Source organism: Ptiloglossa arizonensis, chromosome 5, assembly GCF_051014685.1.
Source record: "Ptiloglossa arizonensis isolate GNS036 chromosome 5, iyPtiAriz1_principal, whole genome shotgun sequence".
Classification (NCBI taxonomy): domain Eukaryota; kingdom Metazoa; phylum Arthropoda; class Insecta; order Hymenoptera; family Colletidae; genus Ptiloglossa; species Ptiloglossa arizonensis.
The window spans coordinates 10,591,300-10,611,616 of record NC_135052.1 but is presented as its reverse complement, the minus strand read 5'-3'; the positions used below and the strand labels follow the sequence as shown (position 1 = coordinate 10,611,616).

At 48.6% G+C, this 20,317-nt stretch overlaps 1 protein-coding gene across 1 annotated transcript in view; it reads left to right on the top strand.

Moving 5' to 3' along the window:
• Soxn (SRY-box transcription factor soxNeuro) overlaps positions 1-19,817 on the top strand; it is a 193,180-nt gene extending 173,363 nt beyond the window's left edge. Inside the window, exon 3 of the mRNA XM_076313117.1 lies at positions 18,672-19,817. Coding sequence (XP_076169232.1) covers positions 18,672-18,741 — 70 coding nt within the window. The 3' untranslated portion in view covers positions 18,742-19,817. The remainder of the gene's footprint in view (positions 1-18,671) is intronic.
• Positions 19,818-20,317: the final 500 nt, after the last annotated feature.

Below are 20,317 nucleotides of genomic sequence, written 5' to 3'. Positions count from 1 at the left end.
TTGTACCGAATACTTATTTTTACCTTTGTACGTCAACTTTCGCTTTCTTCTTTCCTTTCTTTCTTCGCTCAATGTGTATTTTATTACACAATGCAAACAATCCGGTACCTTCAAGATGTATTGTTATTATTTTTCAAAATCTTCTTATCTTCGTTATAAGGTAATCCTCAAGAGTGTGCAATTCGTGTTATCCGACCGTAAATTCGTTACTTCGAACCGACATTGACCAGTTTCCTCGATCCTCGCGAGTTCTGATCTCTCGATTTCCTTTTTTGCGATTATTCACCAGCAAAACTTGCGAAAGCGTCCCGTGGAATTCGTCCACGACGAGAAAGCAAACGAGTATTCGTCCCCACTCTGGTTTCCAGTCGATCGGTTCCCCCACCATCGCGCGGAACGTCGCTATTGGTCGTTGTCGATCTTCTTCGCTCTCCTCGAACGACGGAGTGGGGATGGAAACACTCGTTTGCCTTCTTGTCGCGCACGAACGATATATTCGCGCGAAATTAAACCGGAAACGGAAAGTCTCCGGCGATTATCGCGTCTCTGTCAACGGATTGACGAGGCGGCGGACGACAACGTCGCACTCTGCTCGGAATAATTAGCCGATCGACGGTTTAATAACCGACGATATATCGACCGGTGTATTAATTAATTTCATCACGGTCTGGCCAATTTTGTCACCGTGTACAACGATCCCCTGCCCGTCCCCTCACGGTGATTTGTAGATCCACGTATTTAAGCCGAGATATCGCGTATCTACCGTTCGCGCGATATTAATATTTTCCATTGATACTTATTATACTTTCGGCCATTGTTCCGCGAACAAAAGGGCGGTATCGCGTTATTTCGTCGACGTCGTCGCGATATTTTCGTCAAAGTCCATAATTTTTCGGCGCCGAGATACGCCCGCACCGTAGACGGTGCATATTCTCGTCGACGTTCTCGATATCTGATTTCAACGATCGAATCTTGCAACAATCGAATCGACGACAAGCAGGTGCACCGAGTTTGATGTTTTTCAACCCCGATACCTCGAGATCGATAAACACCATCGTCGGGGTCAAATTTTGATCAATTTATAAAAGTAAGTACGCTGCGATGTCGTCGGTTCGATCTTCTTTGATTCGTTAACTCTTTAAGAGGATATTTCAATTCGAAAGGAGAAAAGAAGGACTTTAAATTTCGGTCTGAAAACGAGCATTTCACCCTCGAAGATCGCTACCCTCGTAGATCGAGGTCAATAGACAAGTTTCTCGGAGGGGGAAGGAATTTTGATTAATTTACGATGGTAACCGCGTTGCGATGTCGCCGCTTTATTTCCATCTTCCTTGATTCGGTAATTTCAAAAAAAAATACTTTAAGAGGGTATTCTAATCCGGGACAGAAAAGAAGGAGGACTTTTAAACTCGACCTGGAAACGAGGATTTCACGATTTCCACCCTCGCAGTTCGAGGTCGATAGATACGTTTGTCAGTGAAGGAAAGTTTTGATTAACTTATAAAAGTAGCTGCATTGCGATGTCGCGTGCTTTATTTCGTCGATTCGTTAACTCTTTAAAAGGATATTTTCATCCGAAACAGATTAAAGAAGGACTTTTAATTTCGGTCCGGATACGAAGATTTCCATCCTCGAAAATTGAGGCCAATAATTGCGCATATAGGTAGAAAACAGTTTAAATTTATCAATATTACCTATTAATATTTTCTATACAGGTAGACAACACTTGTGTTGTAACATCGTTCACCCTTTAAGAAGGTATTCTAATCTGAAGAGAAAGAGGACTTGATCCGAAAACGTGGATTTCACGATTTCGTTTCCTCGTAATTTGAGATCAAGAGACACGTTTCTCGATAAGATCGAAAATTTGTATCAATTTACAAGTAACTGCGTTTCAACGTCGCTCCTTAGACCCCAATTGTCGATTCGCTTACTCTTTAAGAGAATATTCGAACGCGGAATTTTTCCAACGTGAACTCGAGAAATGAATTTGCAACCTTGAACCGTCGATCGTGCACATCTCGTCGAGTTACGTAAATTCTGTCGCACAAAAGTACACAACAGATCGAAAGATACAGATTGCTTGCGTAACCGTTCCGAGAGAGAAAAAGTACCTTCACGGTTGACACGATTTTAACACTCCCGTTGAACCGTGTCGAAAAGAGAGCACCGACGTGGCTCGTTACAAACGAAACGGAAAACATACAAAAATTGACTAAGCAGGTTTCGAAATATTCTCCCGAAACTTTCCTCGTTTTTCTCGTGTTTACAAAACTAATTTAATTCGACGTTTCCACGGTCAACGAAATTGAATTACCAGCGATTGTTCGCGTTCAGAAGAATCTTCCGCATCGGGGAATCAACGGAGCTCAACAGTTGCATCCTCAATTAGGGATACAATCAATAATTTGCGAGGCATTCTTCCGCGCGAGTCGCAGAAAAACAAGACGAGGCATGCATCGTCGTCGTCGTCTTCGTCGTCGTCGTCGTCGTCGTCGTCGTCGTCGTCGTCGTCGCCACGGAGTTTAATTAACGTTCGCGCGTGTGGCCAGAATAGCGCGGACAATCGTCGTCGTCCTTGTCACGCTTTCCTTCGACCGCAGCGTCGAAACGATCAGCGGGATTGTCAGATTGCAAAAGGATCGAGTCGATCTCGCGTCACGTCCACGCCGCGTGTCTAATGAAATGAATCGAGCGTGTGGCATTACACGCGCGATCACGCGTCCCGTCGAAATCACTTTCTGTCTCCTTCGATCGTCGACAGGAACGAACCTCTTCTCGTTCTCGAGAGGAACGACCCCGCCGATGAACGTCCCGGGGTACTGGTAATCTCGAAATCTTCAATACAAGAAATCGAATCTTTTTTTACATTCTCTTAAAGATCGAAGACTCGGGAGCATCGCTCCGAAAGAATCGTAACGAAATTCGAATAATTGACGGTGTTACGGGACTTCGAATCGAATTCGCTGTGCGCTCCGATACTGTGCGTTAAGAGTTTCATACTCTTTGTCTCGAAACGATATTTTTACAGACGATGTCGTAAACGTTGTCTCGAAATTTGAACGTCTCGTGGAAGAAACGTTTGTTCGAAAACCGACAATGGACCGACTCGAGAAAAGAGGTCGGAAAAGTGAATATTTTCGAAAATTGATCAAAGTGCCGCCATTTTTCTGATTGCTGAAAGTCGGTCAAGGTGTAAGTTTCCCAATTTCGGAAATTTTTGCTCCGTTGAGAAAGAAAGGAGCATAGAATTGTACATCGAACAGTGATGAATTTAGAATAAACAATAATTACTATGGTTAAAGATACAAAGGTTAGGAAGCTAAACGAGACAATATTTTTAAAGTTGTATATACAATAGAATAGAATGCGATCTAGTTTTCGCTTCGAACTCTGCTTGCCTACCAGCAATGGTGAAAATATTGATTAGAAACAAATGAAATGAAAATGATCGCCAATGAACATTTATATATATAGGTGGATGGTAACGGATATAAAATATGCTGAGTAGACAGTGAGTGGTCGATCGTGTTCAAGAAGAAAATAATTCGACGAGAGTCGACGTGTTCCAACGTTTCGTATTGCCGAGAGACTTACGCAGCCATAATGATCGCATCGGGAGAACAATGGGGTTTTGCAAAAATTAGGCAAGGTGAGTTGAGCATACTTTGTTACACGCAGTGGCGTGAAACCACTCTGTGCAAAAATAGAGGATCGTGGGGCGTCTGTGGGCCAACACGGTCGTGCAATTTCGCGTTTAATCGATTCGTCCGCGATCCAACGATTTTTATTCAATTTCGCGTTTCTTTTTGTACAGGCGAAGTCAATGGTCACCGCGGAACAATAGGTTTTTGCGGAAAAACTAGGAAACAGAGCGGACCGCGCCGCATTTCATCTCCGTCGTATAAAAATTCCGCTCCGTATATTATTGTAAATCGTAAGGTCGCGTGACAATTTATCGTCGTCTAATAAAATGCAATTATTCCACTACTATTTCTGTAATCGTTCAGTCGCCGAAAAAATAAATTCGAGAAATTGGGTCTCGTTGCTTGCAGCCTTTTCCTACAATTTCTTAACAATTTTTCCCGTTGATTTATACCAAAAGTGAAAAATACATTCAAATTACGATGCAGTCCAATTTGAACCACCTGATAGCCCAAGGCGCATACCGGTGTGCACGAAATATTGTGTCTCGCGTTCGTGTAAACATACATATTTATTAATATTTGTCATCGATGCGTTTACCGCGATAAAAATCGCCTCTCGATCCACGATTCACACCTGCGCGTTTACAGCGAGAGCTTGCAAGAAACATATCCAATCGTTTCTTCCTCCATTTTCCTCGCACGTTGCGCAAAAACCACTCGCTCGTTTTTCGTACCGCTTGTTCTTCACCCCCTTCGTCCGTCTCGTCTTTCCTACATTTCACGCGCAAACCACATACGCGATACAAAAACCCAACCTAGAAGAAATTGAAACCGATCGAAAGTGTTCGGAACAAGTCGAAGAAAAATTCGTACGCTGAACCGGTTCGATTTAATCGCGATACGATGATTTTAATCCAAATCGTCGATTTGGGCGATCAGAGATAGCGAGACCGACTTCAAACGAATCCGTAATTCAATCTTGCGCAAATATTTCGTATAAAAATACCCCCATTGTATCCTACTTTTAATTTCCAAGAAAAGTCACACAAATGGTACAATCGAGCGATAAAAACCTCTATCCGTACTCGAGAAACCTAAACGCGACGCAGCGAGGTTTAAACGGCCCACTTTATTCTCAAAATTAAGAATGAAAGTTTCCCGCGTTAGAAATGAATAATCTACGTTTTTCAACGCGAAAGTCGATCGCGTTATCGACGAAGAAGATCGAATCTCACCTTATTAATATCGTCGCCGCGATAAATAACCATATCGTACGAATTTCGAGCGTTCACCGACCAGATCCAATTTAGGCGACCTTCTCCCGTAAGGGTTCATCGTCCCGGAAGCGTTAATTAATACACTAATACCGAAGTTTAATATTAAAATCGATATACCGCGAGTCGGTGGCACCGCGCGGCGCGAGGTTCACCCAGGTACCCACGAGGAGGGGCGGTTGGGGGGTATTTATCGATTAGTCTTAATTAACGTCGCTGAAATTGGAAACTTATCGGGGATATCCGGTTCGAGACATCGGATACGTGTTCGAGAGGTATCGTTGCGTGTCGCGGTAAGTACATTGTTGCCGAACGAAAAAGGTGGAAAACGAGCGGAGAAAGCGCAGAAGGAACACCTCGGTAACGGAGGCTGGCCGTCAATCAGCCCTCTCCCCCTAGCCAAATTACTGTCAAACGCAATTAGAATTGACGCGGGGTGGACCCTCGATAACGATTTCAACCCCGGGGCCTATCCACGGTCGCAATTTTCTCTCCCGCTGCTAATTAATACGCCTCTCTTTTCGTACGTCAATACGATTGCTCCACTTTGCCCGCAACCCTCTTCCCGTGCGCACCTTTTCCCCCTCCCCCGTTCTCCCCCTTTCGTCACGGGCCCCACCGATACGTTTCTTCCGGTGCATCGGGTACGAATGTTTTTTTTTTCTTTTCCTTTTTTTTTTTTTCCTCGAGAAACAATCGACGAATCGCGTCATCCGTCGAGGACAGAATCTTTCCACCCTACCCGTGGGAGCGACGTATTTCTGTAGGAGCACCGAATCGTATTTTTTTCTTTTTTTTCCCCGATCTTCGGAGCTCGTTCATTTCGCACGTCGTACGAATCGCGTTACCCAACCAGGAGAGGAATTTTTCCACCGCCCTCCGAGGATCTCCGTAAGAGAGCAACGAATCGACATTTTTTTTTACACAATCTTAAGAGACGTTTCTCGTTCCTTGAAACGGCACCACCAACGAATCGCGTTATAAGTCGAGGAGCGAATTTTTCTACCAACTTCGAGGTGTTCAATATTTTCGTAAACGATTTTCTTATCGATTTTAGGGATACTTTTATCGATATTGTTCATTGCCGAAAATATTTCTCTGTATTGTTGAAATTCAAGTAATTGACAAAGTTGTTCACTCGGCTGTTGACATCGAAAGGTATCCGCGTGCAGGTACGAAGGAAAATTGGTGCTCGAAGGTGTTCGATGCGAAGCTGACTCGCGAGGTTTATCGAATCGAACGATACAGTATCGAGGACATCGTTTTAAAGTAATCGAACGATCAAAAATTACTTTTTCGTATCGTTCGAATTCTGCGGACGACACGATGCGTTTGGACCAACGACGAAACGTCAGCAGCGAACTTTAGTTCAGTATAGACAACAGCTCGTGCGAACGGAACTGCCGCGTGTCGAGTTTTCCAACTTCCGTGTTGTTCTTTTTCGAAAACTACTTTTCCCGAGTCAACGTCCAGAAAAACTCCGACGCTGATGAACCGATCTTCGCGAAATTCATCGCACTCTTGTCTCGGTTAAAGCGTTTCACATTTTCTGCAAAATTTCACCGCTCTTTCGTACAGAGCGTGCTCGTTAAAAAAGTATTCGATATTTTTCATCGTGTTCCCGACAACAACCACGAAAAATCGTTCCTCCGTTTCGAATTAACCAATCGGAAAACTCGAACGCCAGAAACGAGTGTTTCTTCGCGAAACACGATCCACGATGTTTCCTCGACGAATCGACATTTCTGCGCGAAATAAAAAATACGCGTTAACCTGTAACGTAATGGAAACAACCGTGCAAAGTTCGGAGAAGTTGTCGTTAACGATGTTCGAGAGAAAAATTCGCGATGGAACGTCTCTCTTCGTGGCGTTCCATATCGGACGACCTCGTGGATAAAAACGCTCGAGTGGACGAGCAGCGTTAGCCGGTGGTAGACATTAGGCAGGAGGAACTCGTTTGCAAACCTTGGCGAGGAATTACGCGAACGCGAGATTGAAACAATAAATCGTCGTTAAGCGGGCGCGCCGCGCGAGAGAGATTAACGAGTTCCCCTAAAATATCTGGTTTCACCTGTAAAATCGTGTTCGAATTCCATTGGTGCGGCGGTGGCTCGCGGTGAAGTTTCCTGGCTGACAGGGGGACAGAGAAATAGAGAAACCAGTCTGCGGGCGCTGGAAGAATACCGAATGTCGAGTGTTATTAATGTACGCGTCTAACGGCACTCCTGTCCGCGCGGTCGTTTTGCAATCGCTGCCTGTTGATACTCGACGGTCTGTCGCACATCGACGTCAAAAGGGGGAAAGAGAAAATAAAAAAAAAAAAATGAAAGAAAGAAAGAAAAAAAAAGAAGAAGAAAGAGAAAAAAAAATACTGTGCCCTTCTCTCCATCAAAACGTTCCCGTGTGCCTGGTCGAAATATGATCGACACTCATTAATCTCGAACGGTCGCATTCACCCTCGCGACGAGTTCACCTTTCCACAAAGAGATCCGCGACCCTTAACGAAACTCGCGACGAGTCCTGAAACCTACCCTCGACGACGCAAAGAAAATTCAACGTCCTTCGTTCCGTGCCTGCCTGTTTGTTTACGCGACGAAATTCGAAGTGTCCCCAGCTATCCGCGACCAACCATCGCGATCCATCGCTTTCGATTTAACAGGATCACGCGGTACTGTTAACGATCTCTCGCTCGGCGAAGAAGATTCAACCTTCTTCGTTTCGTGCAACCGTGATCTGTTTTCACCACATGCGCGAAGAACAATCGCGAATAATTTTGTTCATTTTCGAGGTGCTACAAAGTACATAAAAAATGGGGATTTAAGAAGTTTTGAGTAGTTAACAACCGTTGGGCATCGACAATGATGTGTACGTACCCTCGATGACGCGAAAAAAATTCCACGTCCTTCGTTCCGTACCACCATATTTGTTTACGCGAGAAAATTCTACCTACTGAGATTTCTATAGTAAGTGATCGCGTTCTACTTTCGTTCTAGCGGAATCGAAGAATATTACTTAAGAATCTTTGGCCATCGAAAATGATCCACGAGCACCCTCGACGACGAGAAAAACATTCCACGTCCTTCGTTCCGTACCACTGTATTTGTTTACGCGAGGAAATTCGACGAGTCCCGAGACCTTTGTGATAAGTCGTCGCGTTCTATTTTCGTTCTAGCGGAACCAAAGAATATTACTCAAGAATGTTTGGCCATCGAAAATGATCCGTACGCACCCTTAACAACGCGCAAAAAAATTCCACGTCCTTCGTTTCGTACCACCATATTTGTTTACGCGAGGAAATTCGACGTGTCCCGAGACCTTTGTAATAAGTCATCGCGTTCTATTTTCATTCCAGCGGAACCAAAGAATATTACTTAAGAATCTTTGGCCATCGAAAATGATCCATACGCACCCTTAACAACGCGCAAAAAAATTCCACGTCCTTCGTTCCGTACCACCATATTTGTTTACGCGAGAAAATCCTACGTGCTGAGATTTCTCTAGTAAGTGATCGCGTTCTATTTTCGTTCCAGTGGAACCAAAGAATATTACTCAAGAATGTTTGGCCATCGAAAATGATCCGTACGCACCGTCGACGATGCGAAAAAAATTCCAGGTCCTTCGTTCCGCACCGCCGTGTATTTTTTACGCGACGAGATTCAAAGCGTCCCGAGTCCTCCGCAGAAAACCTTCCGCACCGTGATCCATTCGCTTCGTTTTCGCGGGACCACGCAGGAGAGTCCCGTTCTTACCACTTTTTTGCTCGACGAGGACGATCCACCGCGTCGAGGCGATGATATATATTAAAGAGACGCTTTCTGGCAATAAACAATCGCGCGGAACGGCCGCAGGCAGTTAGCAGGAGCATTAGGGTGAATTATTCCGGCCACCCAGCGTAAAAAGTCCCATGAATCACGAGAATCGTGGGCTTCTTGCCCTCGGCGGCGCGGGGATCTTGCTGCTCGCCGCGTGTAGTCCGCGTCTTCATTTTGTGGACACGGAATCTCGGAACGGTGGCCCCTCGCGTTTTCGAACAATTTCCTCGTCGAAGAATACACGGTTCCAGGCAACCCGACGACGATCCTCGCGGAAGGAAATTACACGATTTCCGTTTCTTAAAGGGTTGAAAAGCGGCCCGTCTCGCGCTCCGTATTGTTCCGCTTGGTTTTCGACGCGAACGAGCATCCCGTGGGTGTTCACGGCGCGATGGAGCGCGACCAACTGGCTACGTTTTCGAAACTTTGAAACTCGGAGGGTTTTTTTATCATGGCAGTCGGAGTTTACCTGGGCGTATCCATCGAGCGGTTTGACGTATTACGAGCGGTTTTCGTAGGCGTTGGACGGCTGTAAACAACGGTCGATAGACCTTGCCCGTAATCGAGCCATCCCGGCGTGACCCGAATTTTCTTTTACGTTTCGCTACATTCTTACGAATAACAGGCTGCGAGATACATCGCGTGGCCATCCGCGAAGATCGATTCACAGATATACGTTGAATCCATTGGGAAGAAATACAGGAAGACAATAACGCGACGTAATAATTCTAACGTAAATAATTGCTCTCTCTCTCTCTTTCTCTGATCCGACTCGACGTTCGTACACGCGAAAATCTTGGTTCTCTCGGTGAAACGAATACGTCGACGTCTCGATCGTCCGGTCGAGGAAGGACCAGCGAATCCCAGGGATCGTTCGATACCCGGGATCTCCCGTAGTCGTCGGACGATAACTTCAAAGGCGACAGCTGCGATTGCATCGGGCGCTATGGGAGCAGCTCGCACGGTTCTCCGTCCCTTACGCGACCACCGGCCTGTCTCTCTCCATCGTGATCGCGGGGACACAATTCGCCTTGAAACAGGGCTGAATTCACCACGACGGGAGCAGTAACGCGCGCACACGTACGATGGACGATGCGCGGCTGTCGGGGCCATCGTACTCGTTCGAATTACCCAGGGTCGGTTCTTTTTCATTACGGTAAGAGCCGATTGCATTTTTTTTTTTAGGTTCCTCCATCCAGGGAGGGTAGATGGGGCAGAGAGTAGCGTAGGGAGGGGGGTGTCCAATCTGGAGAATCGCGTGGAAGGAGGGCCATCTAATCACGTGTTCCTGGCAATCGTGTCCTGCGTCCATCCCTCCCCCCTGTCGCAACTCCCCCCGTTCCGATCCCGTCGTCTTGGACGCAATCCTGGCGGAGAAAGAGGAGGAAGACCCAACGAAGGGGGACAAACGGGGGGGGGGGGGGGGTGGATGGAGGGTGTCCCTTTTTATTCGAGGGCCGCAGGGACACGGCCTCCTCCTCGTTCTCTCCTTTCTCTTTACGCTTCCACCTTTTCTCTTCCACCCTTCTCGCTCGTGCTCTTTCTCTCCGTGACCGTGTCTCTCCCCCTTCCCTCCTCCTCCTCTTCCTCCTCCTCCGTGTCATTTTTTTTCCTTCGAGCGCGGACCGCCCCTACCACCGGTCCAGGGGACGCCTCTTCGATCGGGTTCGGCCGGCCGGCGTAATTAAGTCGCGATTGAAAATTAATCATCGCGGATCGATTTCGCGCATCGTCGTTCCGTTAGGTTCCGCGAGGAAACGATAAAAAGAAGCTCGAGAAGAAGACCGAGGGGTAGAAGAGGGGGACGGACAAGGTCCTTTGATGTAACTGCGAGCCACCTTACGGATGGATCTATGCGCGTCTCTCTTGGTTCGTTTCTTTCTTTTTTTTTTTTCTTTTTCCTGCGCGTGACAAGCTCCTTACGCCAATTATCTCGCGGCCGGGGGATCATTATTTCCGTGGCCCCTTCTTTTACCTGCTCGCGATCTCCTTTCGCGGCACTCTCATCCCCGGTGCCTGCGTAAGAGGATTTTTTCGTCGATTCCTTGGGCGAGACGAAGGGACTTCCCTTACGGGGATTTCTCGAGGAGGTTACTACCACGTCGTCGAGTACCGGTGAACGTTTCGATAAATACGTTTACCGAGACCCGGGACCCTTTGGGCTCGCGCGGAAAGGTGAATAAAATCAGCGTCGCGCCGCTGGAGTTCCACGGGTAGACGACGCCCGTAATCGTGAAAGTTGCTCGCTCCGAGCGTTCCACGAACCGCGCCGGGTCCCGCGCCTCGAGATTTTATTTCCAGACCGGAGATCCCCTTATTTTTCGTATGTACGGCGAATTACGGGACACCGTGTGCACCAACGGTGGATCTACCGTGAAATCGAGCGAGCCTCGGGTTTCGGGACTTCGAGAGTACGAGGGGCCCTCGAGAGCTGTTTATTTATTATCGAGAACTCTACCGTTAATGGATCTACCGTTCGGAAACGTGGGAGAAGAATTTTTTCCTACTCGAAATACCGTGTACATCGGTCGAGTGACTTCTTCCTTTTTGTTTAACGTTCGATACTCGCCAACTCGTTTCTCACAATGGAGGATTACGAATCTTTTATCGAAGCGTTCGTTGGTTCGATACTTTTTACATCGCGGCGTTCAAGTGGCAAACAGCTTAACGATTCCAAGCGCGTGCAATTGGGAAATGACAATTTTTCTCAGGTGGAAGAACGACTTAAAGGTTCCTCGCGCGTGTAACTATGAAATAGACATTTCTTCCATAGTGTCTCAATCGTCTCCAAGTGGAATGGGGGCTTAAAGTTTCAAACGTGCGATCGATGATCGTTCAATCGCATCGTTTGAGCGATGAAACGACTTAAAGGTTTCTCCCGCGCGTAACTATGAAATAAAAATGTCTTCCATGGCGCCACAATCGTCTCCAAGTGGAACAGGGGCATAAAGTTTGAAACGTGCGATCGATGATTGTTCAATCGCATCGTTTAAACGATGAAACGACTTAAAGGTTCCTCGCGCGCGCAGCTATGAAATAAACATTTCTTCCATAGCACCGCAATATTCTCCAAGTGAAATAAGGGCTTAAAGTTTCAAACGTGCAGACGATGATCGTTCAATTGCATCGTGATCGCATCGTTTAAGCGACGAAACGACTTAAAGGTTCCTCGCGCGTGTAACTACGACGTAAACATTTCTTCCATGGCCCCACGATCGTCTCCAAGTGGAATAGTGGCTTAAAGTTTCAAACGTGTAGACATTCAAACGGGTTGAATGGTTCCTCGGGCGCGTAACAATCGAATGAAAATTTCCCCCGTCGCAGCGGAGTTTCGTCCAAGTGGAAGTACGGCTTAAAGATTCGGCCGCGGGCAGCTACCGAGCGATAATTCTCTCCGGCGCGTCGCAGTGCGGATCGTTTGGAAACGAGACCGACTTAAAGGCGTAGCCATCGACTAAGAATTTTCCCGACCGCTTATCGGTCGATTCTCATAGGTGGAAAACCACCTTTGGAAACTCACCGTTCCCAAGGAACTCGCAATTACCGATCGGACCGAATCCATTCCCGAACAAGACGGAATTAAAAATCCTGCAGTTCGAGCATCCGGTGTCCGCGTAGAAGAAAGCGCGAAAGGCGGGGTGTGGGGGTAAAAGACAGAAGAAAGGGAGACTTGAAAATCCCAGGGGTTCCCGGTGCCACTTACCCGGTGAGCGTGAGCGGCGTAAATTGTCAGTCGGGACAATTCGACGAAATCACCGATCGGGGGAACCGAGAGTTCCTTATTTCGACCGTGAGCGAAAACGGTTCGCGAGGAAAGAAATTAAAGGATCGCGTTGGTCAACGACGTGGAGTTCTCTCTCGCGACGGCCAACTTCTTCCTACCCTGTCCAACGAAATCCCAATAATCCACGATGAGACACAGATTGAGTCCCCCGTGGAGACGACCGAGCTAGGAGAGGAAGAAGAGAGAGAGAAAAAAAAAGAAAAAAACGGACGAAAGAAGGGAGACTGGATAAGAGGCCCGGGAACGGAGCGGGGGTGGCAGGAGGGCGGAACCAGGAGAAGAAAATTGGAATCCTTCCGGGACGGAGGATGATAAAATTGCGGACGGCCAGGTGTTACCGTAATCCGGATCGAGACGAGCCGTCCGAGAGCTAACCGTGCACATACACCTGCGCGTCACTTTATGCCGAGAGCTATATACGTTTTCTTGTCCCTCGCGTCGTCGTTCGCGGTCCTTTCTGCCGACGGAGATTAGAATCGTCTCGGTCTCTACCGAGAAAGGGACACCGGTGAAACGAGGACGATGCTTCCGAGGTTCCTCCATGGGGTAACCGATGATTCGCGCGGACTTTGAACGGGTGCGAACCACCTTGGATCACGGTCACCGATCGTTAACGACGTCCCAGAGAACGACTCGAAACGGTTAACCGGCCCAGAAGTCGGCAATGTTGCTCACTGTAACGACGAATAGAAATTCCTCGGGACTAGTGAATCGTGTCGAGCATCGATCGTCCATTTACCTATCGTTACTACCGATGTTCAATCGAAGTTAGCGACTGAGAACGAACCGATCTAAGAGTTACCACTCGTAACGGTAGAATTTCAAACCAGTCGATCCGATCCTTTAATTCAGGTTTCATTTAATTCAGGTTACTGAAACACTGTGATATAATCTCTAACGTTAAACACTCCCGAACCATTTTGTATCGATTCAGCGTCTCAGAACGTTATCAACCGAGAACGACAACTTCCAGAAATTACAACTATTGCCTCACGCTCGGGATTGAAATCGCGCTCAGTGCGAAAGAATAAAAGCAAAGTCTCCCTTCCGCGTCGAGAACACGCAACAATTGCGTAAAAATTGCCCTTTCGATAATTCCTCCTACGTGTCGCGATTATCGAAGATCGGTGCAACGTTTGACGATCGTTCGACCGAATCCCGCGGGAACGTATTCGGAAAACTATCCAGCGATCCTCGAGGGACGTGCCCCCTCGTAAAAAAAAAAACGACGATTCGAGGCTCGAGGAAACCGTGCCACCCGAAGGACGCGCAACAATATTTTCCCGGTTGACCCACTCCGACCTAGATTTTCGATGCTGGGTCGCGATAGTCCCGAGATTCGTCGCGCATCGATAACAGGGACGAGGCGGTGGTTTCGGAGGTGGCAACGAAACGAAAAAGAAGGGCGTCCCACTCGCGACGATCCCCTCGATCGTTATCATAACCGAACGGTGGTACCGGGCGTGGAACTTTAATTCCAAGAGAACTTATTACTCCGCGGCTCCATAAATCCCCGGGCCTCTCTTCGAGAGAGAGAGAGAGTGTGAGTGGGGGAGGTGGACACAGGGGGCACCGATACGCGCGCGTCGATTTAAAAAGACGCGATCTCACTCGGCCCGCTAACGGGCCGCGATTATTCCCGTCCAGCTGCGAAGGACGAGGAAACGACGGGACAGCGCGAGCAGCGCCTCGTAATTTGTTCCGAGATCGTATCTCGGGCCCACGGCCCCACACCGATCGGGGATAGGGAAGATCCGCGGGGCCCGAGGTGTGGGACACATTCCGCGCGTGGAGGCACTCTCGAGACGGGAAGGGTCCCGAATTCGTCTCAATCCGTCCGTCTGTTCGCGATCAAAGGCGACAGGAGGAGCGGAATTGACCGGATGGGGGGCTTCCTTTGTCTCGAGAGACTCGATTCCCTCGTCTTTTCGCCTCTTTGCGTCTTTTTCGCGCAAAGACGTGGACATTGATAGGTGCCACAGCGACGAATCAATCAACAGTCAAGACGCGGGGTACAGTAGCGATTTGTTTCGCGTGGGTATTCGATAAGAGACACGTTGCAATATAAAAGAGACTCATCGTTGGGCATGGACCTGGATCCTCTTCGTGGACCCGGGTCGAAAGACCCCTGAGGAGGATATTTAAACAGAATTTAGGTATCCAGTTCTCTCCTTGTAAAGCTTGCAAATTTTCGCGAAGCTTCCTCGAGAAGACGTTCCAAAACGTTCCTCCATTTGTACATTCTAGAGACACCGGATCCAAGCGGGCAATCGGGACCCGAAAGTGTTCCCTCTCTCCTGATAGAGGCACGGTCCACTTCGGTCGGTCATCGATCCATAAAACGTACTCTCCGAACGATGTCTCGGAGCGTGTTCTCGAGAGAATTAACACCGGTAAATCCCTGTTTCTGGTGAAAAGATCAGAACGGAAGCGTTGGGAACGCAAAGATGTTTCCTCGTGGTTGTTCGATATGGGGGAGCGAAATTCCAAAAACAGAACCGTCCGCGGGTAGGAACCGTTGGTTCGAGCGGTGCGTGGCTTTTTCGCGAGTCCTGCGAGTCGAGCCAGCGGGATCAGGTCCACGGTCCTGTATCGTATATCGCACATATCGCATCGAAGGATCGGTGTAAGCCGGTAGCAGTCAGTTCTCTCCCCAACAACACCGAAGTGGAGGCAGCAGAAGCAGCCAGCAGCAGCCAGCAGCAGCAGCAGCAGCCAGCAGCCAGCAGAAGCAGAAGCAGCAGCCAGCAGCCAGCCAGCCAGCCAGCCAGCCAGCCAACCAACCAGCAGCAGCCGCAGCACCGCCACACTCGATGCGCACAATTAATATCGAGCCGTATCTCTGATCTCTCATTATTACCTGGTGGCTGGCTGTGTGAGGGTGTGTAGCCGTTCCCGCAGGAACGAGGCCCGCTGGACGCGGTGCCGTGGCTGTGTTGGTATCGGCTACCGTACACCCCGGGACACCAGAGTCGGCCATGCATCACCCTAACGAGCCGGGCATCGCGTGCCGATCTGTATTAAGGATTTATAATCCTCCGGACGCCGGAGAACTCCTAATGTCCTGGCTGAGCGGGAGATATTTGCCTATAGCCTCGCACCATCGCGCCGTGTACTCTCCCTCTCCCTCCTACCGGCAACCAGGAGGGGGGAGGGGGACAAATAGGCACACCCACGACGATTTTTTTGTTCCCCTTTCCCCTGCGCGATTTTTCGTGCCACGAGGATGGACCGAACGGGCACCGGTATGCCATGGGGGCAACCGAAGGGAGGTTACGTACCCGAGTTGAGAGGATTTCGAGATCATCGAGGTACGAGAACTGCGAGGTTAGTGGTACGGACCGAAGCTGCTTCGGAGAGGATGTAGATCCTCGGAGAAGGTACATAATTGGCTCAGTTATTGGACAGAGGGGATGGATCAGGTATTTTGGAAATTCGTTGGAAGGAGTTTCTTACGAAGATAGTGTTTGCGAAAGGATAGTTGGTAGCCCAGAGGAGAGTTGAGCTTGTTTTGTCGCGTACCCCTTGACTCGGATCCGTGGTGACCGTCCAAGGTCTCGAGACCAATCGCAACTGTAACTCACCGCAGCGATTCTCAACCTGTTGTTCCCCGTTCTATGAAGGTAAACAAACGGTGGTATTTACAAGGTGGAAAAATCCGTGTACAATTACCACGAACGAATCGATACACACCGCTCGCAAAGTTGAACCCGATCTCGGTGCAGTGGTTACCCGATACTCGATGTACACCGGTCTTCTACAATAGCTACGCGTACAAATTCCAGAAGCTCGTTAACTACGAGAAAAAAACTGTCTCCGAAAAGAAACTTCAAACTTACAAACGTCCGAGAACCGATCTCTACCCTCGACCTATCGTTCGTTCCATCGAACGACAAACACAATTTGAAAAGATAAAAGCTCGCGGTTTCCATGTCCCCTCTACCGAAGAAAAATAGTTTTCAAATTCAATCGACGTTACACGACTTGCTTCGATCTCTCGCCGATCTTCGAACTCGTCTATCGTTATCTACATCACCGCTAAAAACCAACCAAAGTCCCAACGCGTCGGAGATCCACCTTGGGAGGGTAACGGGACGCGCCGCAAGGATAGAGAGCTCTCGATCCTCCCGCGAACAGGAACCGGTGAGACCTCGTAGCCATCGATCGCTGCTCGCGCGATTCGATCGTGGACCGATTCGCGAAACGAAACGATATCCAGCGAGGTTGAACGAGAAGGGTCCAGTTAGACCGCTTCTGGTGAAGTCCCCCCGGAATGCTCGGAGCCGGTCGCGCGAGCAGGTACAGTGTGTCTCCGGCTAAACACATATTAATTAGACCCTAAGCCAGCAGGAAGACATAACTCGAGCGAGGGATGGGTCGAGGCCGACGTGGTCGCCGCGCAGTTTCCGAGTGTCGTGTTACCGGTCTTCTTCTTCTACTACTCTCCCGCGCGGCACGGAGCGGCGGTTCCCCGGGTGCCCCACTCGGTGTCTACGGTCCCTCCCCTCCCCCTTCTCCGCGATCTCTCGGGCCCTCGTGGGGCAGGGAGGACCCGCGGGTGGCCCCAACCCGGCCGCAGGATCGCAGGCACCGTACGTGGGCTCGGAACGAAACCGGGCACGACGCTACCGGCGCATTAATAACACTGGTAGCCGGTCATATGTTAAACGTCCACCCTGTTATGCGCGCCGCCGCTGCCACCGTCGGTGGGTCAGATCCTCGGGAGGGGCAGGAAAAAGGTGGAGGGGAGGGGGGAACGGGGCAGGATGCCGTGTAGGTACGTTTTACCTACAGCGACGTGCTCCTACGTGCAACTTGGCCCCGCCGCGGAATCGCCTTCTGTCTACCTGGGGACCCCTCTTCCGCCTGGACCCGGAGAGAGGGACTCACTTTCCCGTTCCCTCGTTTCGATGCGCGTCTCGTTGAAAGGGTGGCCGTGGTTTTTCCTAACCGGGAAGGGGGACGATCGTCCCGAACGAAATTGGCCGATCGCCTCGAACACCGGGCCCCTTCCCCCCCTACCTCTTTCTAGAAGGTGTGTGTGTTTTCAACCGAGTCATAGACGGTGTTCGTAATCGGGGAAAGTAGAAACGACGAAGTTTCTGTTCAAGGTTTCGGTGGCTCGTCACGAGGTAGAGGATGTAGACGGTAGGGTTGTCGGGCCTTGAAAATAATGAATATAGTTGTAGTTTGATTTTAGAACTCGTGGGAAGGTTGTATCCGTAGGAGATGCTCGGTTCGAAGTACGCAGTTTGTTTGAAGATTCGGGACTCGGATGTATTTGTTCGATGGTTGATATTTGAAAGGGTCGCAAATATTTAAGTAATCTGTCGTTGTTTGGATAAGTGTGGCGAGTTAAACCGCGAGTGTAGGATTCGTGTAGGATTAAAAATCGAACTTTCGAGGTGTAGGTGAGATACTGGTACGAAACGGTAACCTTTGAAACTGTAGTGGTACGGTAGCGCGTTTGAACGACGTAGTTGGGAAATTGCGTAGTATTCCGAAAGGAAGGAAGTTACAATAGTGTGCGAGGTATTGTAGGTTTATGCGTAAATGTTCCGGCGACGTGTGAAAAGAGAGAATAAAATGTTGACCTCGCTAGACGTCGCTCGATCGAGAACTACGGAAAGAAAACAGGAAAAGCCTAAAAATATAATAGTAACTTTCTCTAAACTGGATATGAAAATTTCCGAACCAATCGATGCCTGATGAATTCTTATTGGTCAATCTACGCTGACTCCGAAAACGATAACATAGGAACGAATCGGAATTTGTGAAAGAAGAAAAGAAAAATTCAAATACATTCCAATGTCGCGTTATTATTTTATCCTACTTACACTCGTCGAATTTCCCCGTTACATACTCGCGAACCTATTTTCCAAAAATCGAAAAATATATTTTCCATAAATCAAATTTCACGTGGTAAAGTTTCTCTCGATCTTCTCTAACAAACGAAGAATTAAATTTTGTATTCATTTCGTAAATAAACCGCGCGTTCTTCGTCGGAAAATATTGCCCTTCGTCTCTCAAATTCCCGTAATCTTCCCATTACTTATCGATCGATTTGAAAAAAAAAAAGAAAAAGAAAAATCATAACACGACTCTGAGAGAGCATCCGAACGAATGACACGTACTTTCGTACTTTCTGTTCCAGGTACCGATACCCAGAGGAGGTGCGCAGACTAGCGAGCAGCCAGTACTGTCTAGGCTCCCCGCTTTCTTGAGACACGGAGACCGACGGGGACCCGTCACCCGATTGGCCGTATTCCTCGGGATACGCGAGAACGCAGATCATCGGACGTAAACAGAACACGGAATAAATGATCGCTCGAGGCGATAATTCGGCCGGTTGTGATCGACGTTGATCACCGAACGATCGATCGTTGTTTTCGCGATGTCGAGTCTCCGTGTGGACCAGGTCGCGCGTATTCGATCGATCGAGGCCTAGCGTCGTCTCGGTGGCGAGAAACGCGCGATTATCGTCGTAATCGTTCACGATCCGTCCGACGAACGAGATCGACGAACGGTTATCGTTGCCGGCGATCCACGATTATCGTTATCAAACGGTCCTCGACGCACGGTAGCCTCCCCACCGTGTTGAATAATTCATACGCCTGCTCGCGAGTCGTCCGCGCGTTTCTCTTCCTTTTCTTTATTCTTTTCTTTACCTCTTTGATTTGTTTGTTCTCGGTGGGTTCCGCGGGCGCGAACGCACGGACAGTGCGTGCAACGGCGTCGTCACGGACTTTACACGGACGTCGTTACGCGTCGCGACGCGGTACGGGTGCACTGGCACAATTTCGCCCAACGAGGAAGCGAAACTTCGAACGGGGGGTCGAGAATTCTAGTAATTGTAAATCCAAGTAACGATTTCGGGTGAAGGAGAGAGAGTATCGTCGCGACTCGAGGGACAGCGACGTTAGAGTAAAAGAAAAAGAAAAAAAAAAAAAGGGAAAAAAGGGGGGTGGGTGACGGGCCCCCTTCGAAGCGCGTTTAACATTCAAGAGGAAACGAGATGGAGCCGAGAAGAGGTTACTCGAAGACGCACGACGCAGCCGACGAGATACGCGCCTGCTGTCCTCCTCGGTGCCTTCTTCGCCCTTTCTGGCGTTTTTCTCGTTAATTATTCCAAGCGTGCGCGCATATGCCATCGGAATATACGCGATCGTAGATAGACGCCCCCGCAGTCGGAGGTGCAAACGTGACGCGATCGTTCAACGAAACAGAGACGCTGGGATCGCGGAGTTTAAAAATTGCGATTTAGCGTGTACTCCGATCGCTGGGTGAATAAAGAGTGATGGTGAAACGCGACGTCTTGATTTATTGTGTCACACACACACGCATACACACCCGCTCCCTGTCCTTCTACACCGAAATCCCGGTCCCTGGAATTGCTCGATTTAAGTTCATTCGTTTACGGTGAGAACGCACTGTTTCGAGATTGTTGAAATCGAATGAAAATTACGCACGAGGGTTCATTGATTGACAAATAAACGAGAAGTGTAAATAAAAGTCCCTTAGGATGCGTTTAAATAGGAAAATTGAATTGATTCGTTAATTGAGAAATAAAGAAGTGTAAATAAAAGTCCCTTAGGACGCGTTCAGGTACGATAATTGAATTCTCCAGGGCTACGATGCAAAAGGTATATTTATTGTGCGAAACGCAAAGATTGTGCAGTTGGATCGTAAGGCGCCAAGTGGAAGAACCAAGATCTGTTACATATGCGAGAGAAAGTCTGGACCGCGTGTCGGATGGCGGTTTAAGAGATATCGTGCTACGATTAATTATAAAATACGAAC